The sequence below is a fragment of the Staurois parvus genome, unplaced genomic scaffold, assembly GCF_062004578.1.
Source record: "Staurois parvus isolate SC_StPar_1 unplaced genomic scaffold, SC_StPar_1.0 ptg000249l, whole genome shotgun sequence".
NCBI lineage: Eukaryota > Metazoa > Chordata > Amphibia > Anura > Ranidae > Staurois > Staurois parvus.
Genome location: NW_028318045.1, coordinates 668,519 through 685,592, shown reverse-complemented (window position 1 = coordinate 685,592; position 17,074 = coordinate 668,519). Strand labels below are relative to the sequence as shown.

The 17,074-nt window shown below is 42.2% G+C and overlaps 1 protein-coding gene across 1 annotated transcript in view; it reads left to right on the top strand.

Moving 5' to 3' along the window:
* SYN3 (synapsin III) overlaps positions 1-17,074 on the top strand; it is a 486,671-nt gene that overhangs the window by 196,189 nt on the left and 273,408 nt on the right. Inside the window, exon 5 of the mRNA XM_089680647.1 lies at positions 4,495-4,651. Coding sequence (XP_089536773.1) covers positions 4,495-4,651 — 157 coding nt within the window. The remainder of the gene's footprint in view (positions 1-4,494; positions 4,652-17,074) is intronic.

Genomic DNA, 17,074 nt, shown 5'->3' with positions numbered 1-17,074 from the left:
GGTACTGGGTGGGACATCCTACCCAGCAAGTGCAAAGCCTTCTGCAATTGGTGCTCCATCTGCTCAAATTATTGGGAGATAACGTATGTACGGCAGTCTAATCAGAAGCAGTCTAATTTGTGATTGGCTATGTAGTCTATGATTTGCACACCTGAGGCTTAAACTTTTTTGCCCCTGATCATGGATGGAATGTTTAAAACAGAAGGCTTCACAGTGACCAGGTAGCACAGCACAATGAAACAGAAAAACTATAGTATTGAAGTCAGAGGCAGAGGCAAAATATGGGCTCTATCCCTGTCCCTGGATTTAGTCTTTAGATCCTTTAATTATATCCTTCTCTCAAACCTACTAACATAGGAGTACCCATAACCTAACCCTTCCACTTAACATTAGAGTTACCCCCAAAAGTTGTAAAGTTCCCTAATCAATGTTAAATTCCAACTTCACATTTACTATCTCAGCCTTCTGCCCCTCCCTGTTACTTTAAAAGAAAATCCATTTATACATTTTGTGCTTCAGTCTTGTGGCCAGTCCAGAAATGTCATGGGCCCTTCTTTTTCTTCCTCAGCAGAGGAAGCTGGACAGTGCTTACTCTGGGACATTGTGAGACTTACATAATGAGGTGTGAATGCTGTGTACCAATGCCTAGGAGTACTGTGAGCACAGACAGCTATGATGACATTCCCCCTTCCCCATGACAGCCTAGACTCAAAGGAAGTGGGTTGAGATTGTGGATGTCATTCAGCACAGAAGACTGGCGACATCTGTGGCAAAGAAAAGGTGCTATGAGTGACATCTCCATATGAAAGGTGAGTATTTCAGCCAAAACTGCATTTTTTGCTTTCATACATTATGGGACTGACTTAAAAAATAAAGTGGTGTTGGGTTGTAATACAGGTGTAAGGAAAAACAATTACCAGTAGTTACAAATCAGATGTTATTTTAACAAATGTTGGCTCAAAAATAATCATTAAATGCACAAAAATATTAATTTCAGTTGAATTTAGATTTTCTGAAAGCACTTTTCATTCTTTTTAGATCAAATGTTTTAATGACTGAGCAATTAATTTAGTTGATTTCTCTGCAATTCGCTGTAATTTTATCAAACAAATGCATTGCTGAATGTATGACTTGCAAGATCTAGAAAATTCTGAATTAACCCTCTGCACACTGCTATACAAGCTTACATAGTTTAGCAAATGTTTCCATAAAATCAAGAATTCTTGGTCACATCCCTTTAGCACCTCGTGTGTTATATACTGTAAATATATATGCAGTATATACAGTATATTCATAAACTATTCAGACTACCATCACTTTTTTCAATTGTGTTATGTTGCAGCCTGATACTTGTCTTTTCTATTTATTTTTTTTTCTCATTAATCTACACTTAGTACCCATAATGACAAAATGAGACAGAATTTTAGAAACGTCTGTGAATTCATGAAAAAGGAAAAACTGAAACGTCACATTGGCATACGTATTCAGACCCTTTGGGGTTTATTTTCTAAACCTGGAGAGTACAAAGTCAGGCTCACGTCTGCATAGAAACCAATCAGCTTCTAACCTCAGCTTGTTCAATTAAGCTTTGGCAATGAAACCTGGAAGCTGATTGGTTTCTATGCAGAAGTCAGCCTGACTTTGTACTCTCCAGGTTTTAGTAAATAAACCCCTTTGTAACAACGATTGAAATTTAGCACAGATGCCTCCCATTTCTCTTGATTGTTGCTGAGGTGTGTCTACACCTTGATTCGAATCCACCTGTGGTAAATTAAATTGATTGTCCATGATTTAGAAAGGCACACACCTCTCTATCAAAAGCCTCACAGCTGACAATGCATACTGTATCAGAGCAAAAGCCATGAGGTCAAAAGGAACTGCCTGCAGAGCTCAGAGACAGGATTTTTGCAAGGCACAGATCTGGGGAAGGCCCAGAATTCTCAAATGGAAGAAGTTTGGCACAACCAGGACTCTTCCAAGAGCTGGTCACCCAGCCAAACTGAGTAATATAGGGAGAAGAACCTTATTAAGAGTGTTGACCAAGAACCGAATGGTCACTCTTACTGAGCTCCAGAGATTCTGTGTGGAGATAGGACAAAGTTCCACAAGAACAACCATCACTGCAGCCCTCCACCGATCTGGGCTTTATGGTAGTGGATAGACGGAAGCTTCTCCCCAGTGCAAAACACATGAAAACCCACTTGGAGTTTGCAAAAGCGTTTTTTTGCTCTGATACAGTATGCATTGTCAGCTGTGAGGCCTTTTATAGAGAGGTGTGTGCCTTTCCAAATCACATCCAATCAATTTAATTTACCACAGTTGGACTCCAAGATGTAGAAACATCTCAGCAATGATCAGGAGAAATGGGAGGCACCTGAGCTAAATTTCAAGTGTTGTTAGAAAGGGTCTGAATTCTTATGCCAATGTGATATTTCAGGTTTTTATTTCAATAAATTCACAGACATTTCCAATATTCTATTTTCGCTTGGTCATTATAGGGTACAGGAGTGTAGATTAATGAGAAAAAAATGAATTTAAACAACTGAAGTATAAGGCTGCAACACAACAAAATTGAAAAAAAGTGAAGGGGGCCTGAATACTTTATCAATGCACTATATCTATATATAGTGACATGGGGTAGTTAGCTCTCATGGTAGATGTGTTATTTTGGTGACTCCACGGCAGACAGAAACTATTTTTAAGGGCATGGTAGCCCACTTTTATTTAAAAGAAAGCAAAAGTTCACAAACGAATGATTTCCCGCACAGGGGATCTTCTCCAACACTGGAAAATGCCAAGCCATCTGGCTCATAAACTCACTCAGCTTCAATTGCAGTATCATACTGCTGCTCTTACCAGTCTCTCAGACTGTTTTGTACAGCTCTCCTGGATACTTGGCTCTCTAGCCTTTAGTCACAGCGCTCAGACATCCTCTGGCCTATGGTTTGGGGTTCTCCTGACAACCCGATAGGAGCTGACCTGACTCCTGGAACTGAGACCTCTGTCTCTTGGATTCTGGCTGGGTCCTCTGACCCCTCAATGAGACCTTCCATCTCCCCCACTGGATGCGGTCTACAAAGATATATCAGTTTCATTAGCAAGATCTAGAACCCTTGTGGAAAAAAAAAAGGAATTTGGATTGAAAAGATGGACAGTGGGAAGTTATGCTATGGAAGTAAGAGTTCTTTTTAGATTTCAAGAGCTAATAAACCCTCTCCTCTCTGACCTGCCCACATAAAACTCTGCTTCATGTCAGCTCAGCCTTGGTATTTCCTTCAGGAAATGTCAGATTCTTTACTGTACCACTTCCTGAGCGTCTCCTCCACCTGCAAAATCTGAGTTGGCTCTTTATAGTCTCCTCTATAATCCATGAGCTCACGGAACTTCAGTAAGGAAATTTAACACAAGCCCACGAGATTGCATCTTGACCCAAATGTCGACCTTTTTTTCTCAAAGCTTCAAAGGACGGTGCTTCCCCACCATGGAAACATTTTCTGTCAAATATTACCCTCTAAATAATCAGACCACATCATCAAGGGGTAAAAGTAACATGTGCACTTTCTCCTTTGGACATTTTTCTCCACCCAAAGTAAACGGCAGTTATTTCCAAAGTCAATACAGTGAGCTAGGAAAGGAACTCAGCTAGAGCCTACAGTATATATAATTTAGCAAAGGGTGGAAAGGTGTATGTTTTTGCTTGCAAGACTAGGACAAGGAAAACACATTTAGGCTGGGGAACTTCATGTGGTTGATGGTCTAAAGATTTATGGCTACTCCATGCAGTTTTATGATTCTTATTCCTACAGTGGAACACAAATGATACCAGCATTTTGAAATGAACCAGAAATTTACAGCTCAGTTGAGGTCTGCTACATTCTGTGGAGGAATAACTTAACATGAACCTGTCAGTATAGCTAACATTTGTTGCAGATGAGGCTTCTGTCTGGCATGGGTGTTTGCCATTGGCCAAGTCCCAAAGAAGGGGCTAGCTCCATGGCTGAGCCCACCAGTGTAAAGGAATGCTGCCCATACCTAGAACCATGTCCAGAATTCAATCATTAAAGGCCTCTAATGGTGGACAAGAACCCCAGATGGGATTAAGTAGCAGCCATCTTCACATGCTTTCATTTAAAGCTGAATACAGGTGATGTGTCAATTGCAATGCTAAGTTTTCAGTCTGCTATATAAAAAAAATGTTTTGTGTTGACAATGGGGTTGATTTACTAAACATAATGACTGTGCACTTTGCAAGTGCAGTTGCACCTATTTTCCACATAACTTAGTGAATGTGGTAAAGCTTTGCTGATTTCCATCATCCAATCATGTGCAGACAAAAATGCTGTTTTTTCCTTGCCCCTGGCTAGATATTCTTTACAAAGTGAAGCTTCACCACTTTCATTAATCTCTAGGGAAAATTAGTTTTCTTAGTAAATCAACCTCAATACCTGCACCGACTCACTGAATTCCCTGACCTTCATTGTCCTTTCCCTCCAGATCCTTCAAACCGGACTTTGTGCTTATCCGTCAGCATGCATACAGCATGACTCTAGGTGAGGATTTCCGAAGCCTGATCATGGGCCTGCAGTATGGGGGGGTCCCCAGCGTTAATTCCCTGTACTCCATCTACAATTTCTGCAGCAAACCCTGGGTGGTAAGTACACAAGCACAATATAACTCCATGTACAAGGGGCCAGAGGGAAAAGAAGCAAGCACTCCGATGCATATTAACAACACTATATATGATGTTCCCATCACTTAGCGCTTGTTCACACTGCACTGTGTGCATCATTATGTGCCTAAGGTATCTATGGTGCGTGAACATGCTCTTCAGTGCACTGCGATGTGTTGTTAAAATACATTGAAGTGCTTGCTTCTTTCCTTTTTTATTAACACTTATGTTGATCTATGCTGTATTTCCACTTTTGCAGTCAAATTGGAATGACACCAACTTTGTTCCTTTTCACATATCGTAACTTAAGGACATTGTATACTTTCATTTGTTTTTGTTGTTTTAACCCCTTGGCGCCTGCGCCTCCCGGCCCTTTAAGGGTTTCAGAAGCTGGGAGTCAGGGCGGGGTTTTAGGGTCATATGACCGCTGTGATTCGCTGTCACGGCAGTCACATGATCGGGAAAGGTCCTGATCGAAAGAGGAGATTGGGACCTTTTCGTGAGTACCGGACATGTGTGCTGGGAGCATGCAGGGTGCGCGCTCTCAGCACATATGTTTTTCTTAATTGCACGCAAATGTGCGGGCACTCAGCGTCAAGGCCCAGACATCGGGAGGCCGGTTAACTAGGTATTCGTGCAGTTATTTTCCCCTATGTCATTTGTTTGCCTTACCTTGTAATGACGGGCTGACGTGTCGTGGCTGATAGATTCCCTGTGTCCATGTATTCATTAAGCTTGCTTGACCCTAGAGACAGGCATCTTTTTGTTCCGGGTCACACAGCGCCCAATGCATGCCTCACGATTTCCTCCATGTTGCATCACAAATGTGGGAGTGTTAATGTGACAAAACGCATCTCTTCCAGTCTGGTGAGCTCTGCCTGTTTGTGTTTGTGTCAAATCTAATTATTGTGTAGCTCTTACCTGCAGAACACTAGATTGAGAGACTCAGGGATTTGGGGATATGTACTTTCTTCAATGGAAGTGTTAGTTCTCAGGCTACAGACAGAGATCACACATTCTATGCAGTGCCATGCAGCCTGCCTCAGGTGCAGATAGGAAGGTTTACAATGCCATTAAAAATGTTTACAATTGCAGATTACCTTTATACTCACTTACCTATCATTTCCCTTCTATGGAGGGGGCTGGGGAGGTATGTTTACCATAATTAACCCTGTTTGTTTATTATAATTAACCCCGTTTGTTTACCATAATTAACCCCATTTGTTTACCATAATTAACCCTGTTTATTTATTATAATTAACCCTGTTTGTTTACCATAATTAACCCTGTTTATTTATTATAATTAACCCCCTTTGATTACCATAATTAACCCTGTTTGTTTATTATAATTTACCCCGTTTGTTTACCATAATTAACCTCATTTGTTTACCATAATTAACCCCGTTTGTTTACCATAATTAACCCCGTTTGTTTACCATAATTAACCCCATTTGTTTACCATAATTAACCCTGTTTGTACTGTGCTGGCAAATCTCTTTAACAGTTGTAATCTAGATGTCCTAATAAAGGGTTAAATATCTCAAGGCTTGGGTGGTCCACTGTATGTTATTGCACATTAAAAGAAAACTGTCCTTCAGTCTGTCCCCTAATTGCACCTTGCAAACTTTTCTGAACAATACAAGTTGCTCATGCAATACAAACTGTAAACCTTCCCCCAAAAAAACAACTAGATAGGTAAGAAATATTTTCCAGCTATTTTAGTTATGTTGTGTGAATGGGAACAAACCTATAGTGGGGGTTCTCACAGATCTCTAGAAATAAATGGCATCTTTGGAGGATATCTGAAGCTGTCAGTTAAATCCAGGTCATTAGCAGTGAGCGGGCTGCATCAGTTCTGTGGGACAGGATGACAGCGACAAGGAAATAGGACACCTAGCAGGAGTTAGAAAAGGCGGAGGACTCTTCCGAGATATAGAATGCTGATAATTCATAAGACCAGTCAAAACAAAAAGTTGTTTTCCATCCAATGTCACGCTTCAGCCTCGCTATGGTGCTGGAAGCCATGTTTTTCCTTTGCCCGCTTGCCAAAAACAATGTTCAGTGCTGGTGTGTCTCTCGCGTTATAAGTAATATGAAGACTGCAGTGCAGGATAGAGCACTTCGGAAAAGGTGGCTCAGTGGTTAAAGTAGATGTAAGCCCTAAATGAAAGATATTTATTTTCCTATAACATTGTGGATTATAAACTATTGGCATGTTTTCCCTCTTAGAAAATGTTGCTTTTTACCTTTTTATCATCTGTTGTTGCATCTCATGCTGCAGGTCTCCTGCAGCCTCTGTGCAGATACTTCCTGCCAGCAAGCACTTCATTGATGACTCCATGGTATTTCTCGGGGCGGGTTTCCTGATGATAACAGGGGACCATGTCTAAATAATGTGCCTTGGCACAGCCACTTGTACGTAGTATCTGTTGGAAGAGCATGCAATATAGTGACAACAGTTAGGAGACAGAGGGAGAGCTTTGTCACCCTATAACAGGAATTAGCTGAACAAGAACCTACATGGTAGGGTCATCAGGGATTATGGTATTGAAAGTTACAGTTTTTAAAGTATTGAAAAAATAATTTTCTATCATTTTAACAGCGTTCGGAGCATACGTCTGACTGTGAGCATCCAGGTGTCTTATGCAACCCCAATACCTAACCATGCACAGTTGCATCTTCTAATTCATCTCAATTGGCAGTTTTCTGCAACAGCTGTACATCCTGCAAGAGTGATTATGCAACCTCTGTGCGCTGCATGGCCGTGTGCATGAAGCCTAATGCAGGCCATAGACGGTTCGTTTATCGGCCGATTTTTCGTCCGAAAGAATAATCGGCCGATTTTCGCACTGTTAGTGGGGCAATGTCATTGGCCGATTTTTGCGGTTCCTCCTCATTTCTTTTATCAGTCATGCTGGAAAATTTGCAAAAAACGGCCGATTTCATTGGTGGCAACTAGGGGTGGACTGACCATTTGGAAACTTGGGCACTGCCCGAGGGCCCGGGGTCAGTAGGCCATGAGATGCCCCTGGTACCTTTTTCATAGGCTTTTTTGAGTTTGGGCAAGGACACAGGGGCCGCATGATCCCCTATTGCCCAGGGGCCCCATGAGTTGTCAGTCCGCCCCTGATGGCAACAGAACGACCGATGTTTCGTTTTTTTGATCGAAAAATTGGCTGATAAACAATCCGTCTATGGCCTGCATAAGGCTGGCCATACACTATACAATTTTCTGTCCAATTTCTGCCCAATTTCCTTTTGATTTACCTTCAACTATGTAGTGCAAGAGCCTGCCTAATTGGATAAAATTGAAAGTGTTATTAGTTTTAACCTCCTATTATATGGTTTTTGGTAAATCGAAACCAAAAATCTCAAGAAAATTGTATAATGTATGGCCAGCCTTATGCAGGCCATAGATGGGTCAAAAATCGGCCGATTTTTTGCACCATTAGTGGGTTAATTGGTCGGACGTTTTTCTGGGTTTTGGCACATTTTTGTTATCGGTAAAGTTGGAAAAAAATCGTCCAATTTTGCCGATCGGACGATTTTCCCAGCAATGATGGGCAAATCGGCCAATCGTTTTACCAATAAAAAATCTGCGCATGAGCCGTGGCCTGCAAGAAGAAGAAGAAAAAGAAGTAAAAGAAGAAGAATTCCAGTCTGCTATTATATTTGATATGAAAAAGTATTGCAGTTGCAACAATGTATCTATTTGTATCCGAATAAAAACATCTGTATCCGAAATGGATACAAATAGATACAATGTTGCAACCGCAATACTTTTTCATGTCAAATATAATAGCAATACTTTTTCATGTCAAATATAATTGCGGAGCTCTCTGCAGGGACAGAAGTAATTAAATGCCGGCCGTAGACGGGACGAAAATCGGCCAATTTTTTATGACCATTGGTGGTAACGTCGGCCTATTGAACAACCGATTTTTCATTTTTTGTTTTTTTTTAAACGGCCGGTTTTCGACCCGTCTATGGCCTGCATTAGGCTCCATGCACACGGGGCGTTTTAATAACACTGGTAACGTTAGCTGTGTAAAGTCACGTTAAAAACCTGAGTTTTTCAGCATTTTTTCATTAGCGGTTTTTCGCGTTTGCGTTGTTAGCATTTGTTGCTCAAAAAACATCTAAAAGTGCTGGTTTGCCACGTTTTACAGCGTTTTGCCATATTTTTCAGCGTTAGAGCATTTTTACAGCTAACAAACTCCTCTAGAAACTCACTAGTTCTGTTTTTTTTTTTCCAGCCAAAAAACGCTGATTACAGTCTATGTGTGCATGGACACATAAGATAACATGCCGGGGGGTTTACTGGCTGTAGAAAAAACCGTCAAAAGCCAAAAATGTCCAGTGTGCATGAGGACGTATGCCCCGTACACACGATAAGAAAAATTGTCCGAAAAATTTCACGGAACCACTGATTGAACGATTTTCTCTTCGTTGATGAGCGGGATATTTTAATCGATAATTATATTGCGAACGAAAAAATCCGGTTGAACAACAGTGAAAAATTTTGTCGTTTCGCATGCGAACTACTGATTTTCTATGCGGTGGTATGATGGTCATACGAAAAAATCTTTCAAGCGCTATCGCGCATGAGCGGAAACAGAAGACGACCCGGATGTTTATGTCCAAGGAATCTTCGTAAACACGAACGAAAAATCCAAATGTTAAAAGTAAATTGGCCTAATGAGATAATGAAACCAGAATTCTGCAGATTATATTTTATGTATCACTCTTTATGTATATAGATAATGTAATAAACTATATTATACTCATTGCTGTTAATTGTTGTGTATATCGCTCGTTCTGGCCGGAAGGGCGTGGCTACAAGGTCACACGCACACTGCATCACTTCTACTTCTACTGAAGACGTCAACACTACGTATTGCCCGACAACCTATTTTTTTTTATATTGGTTAATGTGGGCCATGATTTCGACCAACGAACAAACGCCTCTCGGTCGTCGGATGACCGATCGGTCGATTTTCTAATCGTGTTTAGGCTGGCCATACATTATACAATTTTCTTGAGAATTTTGCTTTAGATTTACCAAATACCATATAATAGGAGGTCAAGTCCAAACAACACTTTCAGTTGTATCCAACTAGGTAGGCCCTTGCACTACACAGTTGAAGGTAAATCTAAAGGAAATTGGGCAGAAAATTGTATAGTGTATGGCCAGTCTTAAACTGCTACAAACCTGGGCAACTCAAACTATGCAAGTGTTGGAAATCTGCATGAGCAGTGGTTACCTTTGTATCAAAAGAGTTAGTAGATCTAGAGTGTTAAACTGATTAAGATGCATGGATGCCTTGACTTTTCCTGTGAAAGTCAATGTTAGTCCTTCCCCCTATGCTCCTACCTCCACAGCTTTCTTATTGGTCCTTAAAATGACACCGTCACCTTACTCCAAGGCTCGACAAATCCCAGGCGCCATATCGCCATGGCAACTAGAAATTATGTCCTGGTGCTTGTGCTTTCGTCAGTCCATTCACTGTTGCTCTGAATAATGTGTCCGCCTGAAACCCAGACACATTATTCAGATAGGAATGTGGCTCGGATTGGGGCCTGGTGGGAGGGTGAGGGGAGCCCGTCAGGGCAGGACAAGCAGGGGACTGCCAATGATGGTAAGGAATGCGGAGGAGGAGGCGGTGGCACCTGACCTGTGAAGTAGTGGTAGAGTGGATCGGGGTCCTGGGCTTTGATATTGCCTCACTACATGCAGCTGGTTATGGTCCTGGCAGCAGGAAGGTGAGAGGATATTAGATGACATGACAAGATATGGAGTCCTTGGCCACAGCTGATCTAGTGATCAGAGAACCCTGCTGACAGTATTCAGGTACATTATAGGCACCTGAAAGCTGTAGATCATTATACAGGTGTCTTCTGGTTAGTATGTGGGGGATAGGGTAGTCCCCTCGCTCTCAATTCCCCCCTCTCACCCCCCTCACCCCCTTCCCTCTCACCCCTTCTCTCACCCTCTTCCCGCTCACCCCCCTCTCACCCCCCCTTATCACCCCCTTATCTCACCCCCCCTATCATCACCCCCTTATCTCACCCCATCTTGCTCTCTCACCCCCGACCAATCTCACCCCCTCTCTCTCACCCCCCCTTATCACCCCCTTATCTCACCCCCCTCTCATCACCCCCTTATCTCACCCCATCCTGCTCTCTCAACCCCCCACTCACCCCATCTCTATATTACCCCTCCTCTTTCCGGCCAGCCCAGGGGTGGACTGACAACCCATGGGGCCCCTGGGCAATAGGGGATTATGGGGCCCCTGTGTCCTTGCCCACACTCAAAGCACACCCACAAAAGCCTAAAAAAGTACCAGGGGCCCCCTACTGACCCCGGGCCCTTGGGCAGTGCCCGAGTGCTCAAATGGTCAGTCTGCCCCTGGGCCAGCCTATACCTTTGACATAACAATGTTACGTTGGGGTTAATGGCTGGCCACTCTACATTGTAAGTAAGTTGTGGTTAGGGGGGTTGGGGAAAATTACTTGCCTTGCCCTGGGTGCTGACAACCCTCACTATGCTAAAAAAAAGCTGGCTCCTAACTTTTTTAGCTGGCTCCTAGATTAAAAGCAAATTTTTCAAGCCCTGCCTTACCCATTGATGGCGAAGTGACAGTGTCTTTGCAAAGGGCCCACACCTTACTGCTCCTGCCTCCATTACAGCCAGCATTAAAATCCTTTGATGTCACTCCCTCAGTCATGTGAAATTGGACTGGTAATTGGCTGTGAGACCCAAGCACTGTCAGAGAGGAGGAGGTCACATGCTTCCCCTTACCTAGCAGTGCCAGGTATAATGTAGGCAGGGGCAGCAGGGAAGAACTATTGAGGTGTCACCACCAATACATAACTCCAATACATAAGGGGAAGGTGTTTTGTAGTCCACACAGATAGCTGGGGACAATTGGACTTATAAGCATGCAGTACAGGCAGAGAGCACAGGGTGTCATCAGTTCACTGGATTTCTGGCAGGATCAACAGGTATTTGTTTGCACTTATGGAACATATACTGTATAACAAAACACTTTCAAGGGTTTATTTAACAGAGCAAAAGGGAGCAAGTAAACCGTTCATGGTTAGGATTTCCACACTTTAAACTCCAGCCTTCCCTTTAGTCTTGTGCTGTTGTACAGGCTGCTCTTCTCTACTGAAACATCTTACTCTGAGCTCTTCACAATGTGCATTATAAACTGCAGAAAGTCAGATAGAGCCCACCTCATTTCCTGGCCCCTGCCCCTTTCATCAAATGTTGGGGTCAGGGGCAGACTGACAACTCATGGAGCCCCCGGGCAATAGGGGATCATGGGGCCCCTGTGTCCTTGCCCAAACTCAAAAAAGCCTATGAAAAAGGTACCAGGGGCATCTCATGGGCCCTCTACTGACCCCTGGCCCTCGGGCAGTGCCCAAGTTTCCAAATGGTCAGTCCGCCCCTGGTTGTGGTTAGTTAGGGCAGCCTGAAAATACAATCTGATTAGGAATGCCCACTCTTTCAGACTTACATCCACCCATCAAGGCATTTTGATATTTGCATAATTCCTCCCAAGGCCCAGACCACTGCTAGCATCAGGGTTGGGGCTCTTGGGAGGAGTACTGAAGCAGAGAGCTGTGATGTTTTCAGGAAGCAATGTGCAACTTGTTGCTGGTCCTTCCCACCAGCCATGATGTGCTTGCATTGCATAGAGAAGCACAGTGAGACAGTGATGACATCAGTGGGTCTATAATAAGATTTATAATGAAAACTTTAAGATATCATTTACATTTTTATTTAGCATGTAGTCCAAGGGGGAGAGAAGGAGGAGCTAGAGATGGCAAAATATAAACAGATTAAACTTCACTTTTTAAATTGCATGAAGTCTGAAACTGTTCTACAGGTTGTAAATATAAAGAATAGTTGGTGCAGACATGGGAGGTAAAAACACAGAGTCCGCAGCTCAGTCTCTGGCCATAAGTCGGACAATCCTGTTCCAGACAGATTTAAAAACATTATATCCTAGTGCAATTATCTTTTAATGTAAACACTTCTCTGATGCAGAAAATACAGCTCAGCATCAAGGACTGCCATCCTAAATATTCATGGGAACAACGCTTATTATAATTATCTGCCTAATGGGTTTTAGTGCCAGACACATCTATTTTGTAGATGCTGTTGGATTCCCAACATAATTCATCTTTCTGTTTTAAAATGCACCTAAACTGTGTCTGGAGATTCCACCCAAACAGCATGTTGGAAGAGTATAGATATTATCACCATAAAAACAGAAAGAATTTTAGGCACTAAACAGAAGAAAGCATGGTCATCGTATCAAAACCAAGAACAAAAATGTAATAAAATTGCATCTTACCAGCCCTTAGGTGTATTGGCTGCATTCATTTAGCCTTTTTTTAGACTTTTATCCCTTTTTATTTTTACATATTGATTCTGCCAGTAACACACTTCCTGTTGTATGGAGGAACAGTGTTGTCATCCTAGGACTGGACTATAGAACACCTCCCTTTTATTCTTATCCATAACATAGGGAGGTGGTGATCTGCAGTCTGCAGAGAGAACTGGGAATATGATAACAGTCAGCACAGGCAAAATGCACAGCTCACTGAGATTTTTTTTTTATTGAGCCTTTGCCTGTAGATTACGGGTCTATAGTAGAAATGTACATACTGCTCTAGTCCAAGGGTCTTCAAACTTTCAAAACAGAGGGTTTGTTTATTGTCCTTCAAATATTAGGGGGGCTAGACTGTAGCCAGTGGGAGTAGGCCATTGGATTGGTGGTCAGTTGGAGTAAAAAAATTACATCATTGGTATCAGTGGGAGTGTTGTCAACCTCCTGAGGGGAGATTTACTGACATGACACTCAAAATTTACTGACAGCACATTTTTTTTACTGGTACAAAAAATTAAATTTACTGACAGCCACATTTTTTAATGACACTTCAAAAAAGTACATCAAATTACCATTTACAGTGTAATATTTAAGATATATTAATATTAAGATGTGAGCATGTAGCTAGTGCTATTAGCAATGTGTTCAAGGTATAGCAAAAGGCAAAAACATATTTCTCAATTTACATGAAGGTCAGGTTAATATAACCCAACGCAGAGTTCCCCCTTACATCAGAGATTGCAGGGTTCCCCTTTACAGGTCAAGGCTGAACTCTGCTTACCCTGATGTAAAAGGGAACACTGTGATGTAAAGGAGAAATCTGTGGAGACTGATATAAGGGGGAATGCTGCGGATTCTGGACACAAGTCCACAGAGCTCCCCTTTACATCACAGTCCACAAAGTTCCCCCTTATGTCAAACTCCAGAGTTCCCCTTTACATCACAGTCCACATAGTTTTCCCTTACATCGGAGTCCACAGAGTTCCTTCTTACATCAGAGTCTGCAGGATTCCCCCTTACAGTGCAAGGGGTAAACTTGCAGTCCCTGATGTAAAGGTCTTGCATTTTCTGTGCTGTATCTGTGATTATTGTACCAGACCAGGGCAAGTTATGTAATAGGTATATCAGCTACTTGGTTACATTTAAAGAAGACACCAAAGGTATTTTCTGATTTTCTATATAATCTGGCCAGTGATTTTAGAACAGTCCCCAAACTATGGTCCACAGGTCCATACGAGACATATATCACTGTCACTAGCACAGGGGCCCTTATTATTTCCACTGATCACTGATGCAGGGGTATTTTTACTTACTTACCCTAACCTGTTAAAAGCCCTTAGGTCATATGCGGCCCTCTTCAAGTACAAAATAAATGTACAAAAGTCAGAGACAATAAGCATGAACCTACCTCCGAACATAAAACTTAAATTCCCATTCACATGGGCCAGCCATAAGCTCACGTTTCTGGATATTTACTTTACCCCATCAATATCTGATATATTTGAAGAAAACGTTTTTCCATGGTTGGTGGCACCACCTAAACTTCACCTGGCTTGGGAGGAACATCATCCTGAAGATGGCTGTCCTCATGAGACTGCTATACCTCTTACTGATGACCCTAGTTCTGCTCCCAGGTACCTTTCTCTGAGCTGTCCAGGCAGAATGTTTACAATTTCTCTGGGGTAATAAAGCAAAAAAATGTCTTATCATCTCTTGACCCTCCCGAAGAAGTACGGCGATATTGGGTTTCCAGACCCAACAAAATATTATGATGCTGTTAACCTAGCAAGAACTCTTGACTGGATCAAGCATGCCCGCGAGAAGGGCTGGGTTGGACAGGAACAGGAATTTTTCCCAGGTGCTTCTGCAAACCCTTGCATGGCAAACTGTATTGCTACTGCTGAGCATCAAATGCCACCCCCTGATTGGAACCACACTCAGGATTCTAAATATGGCAGGCTGCCTCTCCAGAGCCCCCTCTACTTTTACCTCTTCATCCCCTGTTATAGGAGCACTAGCTTCACCCCAAGATTGACAGAATTTAAGTTCAAAACTTTTCTTCACACTAACCAATTTAGAGTCCGCCACTTTGCCAAGGGAACTCACTGGGGTACTATAGAAGATATCAGGAAGGTGGTATTACCCCCATCTGATTACTGGAGAGCCAAGCAGGTCTGCCATTACCTGACATCCTCTTTTGATGGGGGATCCCAAGAGGCCTGATCACTGCTTTTGAAGAATACTGTCTGGGCCCGTCCCCACTACGTCATGCTCTCTCCAAAATTAATTTCTTCCTGTCTAAGCTGTCAGAAAGCTATGTGCCATCATTTATACGAAAGTGAAAAGGGGATTTAGATTTGACATTCTACTGATAAACAACAAAACCGTATTCTGTACTTTGCTCATCGTTCCTCAATAGCAAGTAGGATTCAGGAATCAGGATATAAAGTCTTGACGCAATGGTATAGAGTCCCTTCCCTCCTGCACAGGATCTGCGCTGCAGCCAACAAGATGATGGTGCCATGTTACACATTTTCTGGACGTGTCCTAGTATCTGCCCCTTCTGGGACTCAAGTCGGTATCTGGTCTTCAAGTTGACTGATATACGCTTAGAGAATAGGCCAGCAACTTGTCTACTTCACATAATTCTGCTCTTGCAGCATAGATACAAGAGATCCCTTACTGAATGCAACATAAATCTGCATCCCTCAACAATGGAAATGCTAAGACCCCCCCAATGGTGGGTCAATGAATCACTGTGGTTAGCAAAATTACTGAAGTGGAACATTTAATGGCAGCCATGAGTTAGAAAGAGGAGCAGTACCACAAAACATGGTATTATTGGCACAATTTCCAATACTCCAGTGACCACAGCACCAATGTGTCCTCTTTCGTCCCCAAATTCAGCTGGAGATCGAATGTAAATAGAGATATTAGAGTGGATGGTGTGGTGTGGGTTGTGGAGTGCTGGCCTGGCCTCTGGAGCCCAGCTGTACTACCACCTTCACTCCCACCCCCCCACCCCCTTTTTTTTTTCTTTCTCCATCTCTTCCGCTATTAAGTCCTTTTTACCAACTAGTGAAAAAATGCAGTGTATCTGCACTACAAACAAGCCAAAAAAGCTACAAGCAGCTACTTATGTGATTGTGATACTAATCCTCTATACATACACTCAAAAAGCAGTGCTAACCAATATTAGATAAACATTCAAAATAAGTAAAGTGCAAGTACTTAAATAAATCATCTGATCAATACAGAGTACGTAAAAAGGATTAAAGTGCATAAAGTCCAAAGTGCAAATATTAGAATATGTGCAAAAAGTCCTTATTGAACATATAAATCAAATAAGTCCAATATTAAGTGAAGTTGTATAATAAATTCCAACACCAGGTATACCCTGTTGTCCGTTGCCTCTTACCAGAAATGGCAGATCATCAGATTATAAATGGTCAAACGTGCCCATGAAACTCCTTCACAGGTAGAATCATAGATTCATAGAAAAGTGACGGCAGAAAAAGACCGAGTGGTCCTCAGCAGAGAAGCAGAAATCCACCAGCAAGAATAGATAAAAAAAAACTGTCCATGGTGAAGTAAAAAAGAGGGTTTCACACCATTTATTGGGTCTCCAAGATTAACAAATGGCTTCCAGCAACGCTTATTCCAAAAACAGCAATTCATAATAAAAAATATAAAAGTAGCAGGCTGATATCTCACAAATGACAGGGAAAACACTGATCGCCGTTAGCTTAGAACGTGATGACGTCACATGCAAGCCACTCTAAAAACTAACCTTTACACCTTAAGGCCTGGCTCACACTTATGCCTGCTGCAATCTGCTGAGGGAAAAAAGTCCCTGACCCTTACCAAAAATGCAGCTTCTGAAAACGCATAAATGTGAACATGTCCCATAGGAAGCTATATTAAATGGACAGTAGTGTGTTTCTGCAAGACACAAAAAGCACTAAAATATGCCTGCTAGCAACTTGGAGCACTACCGTAGTTG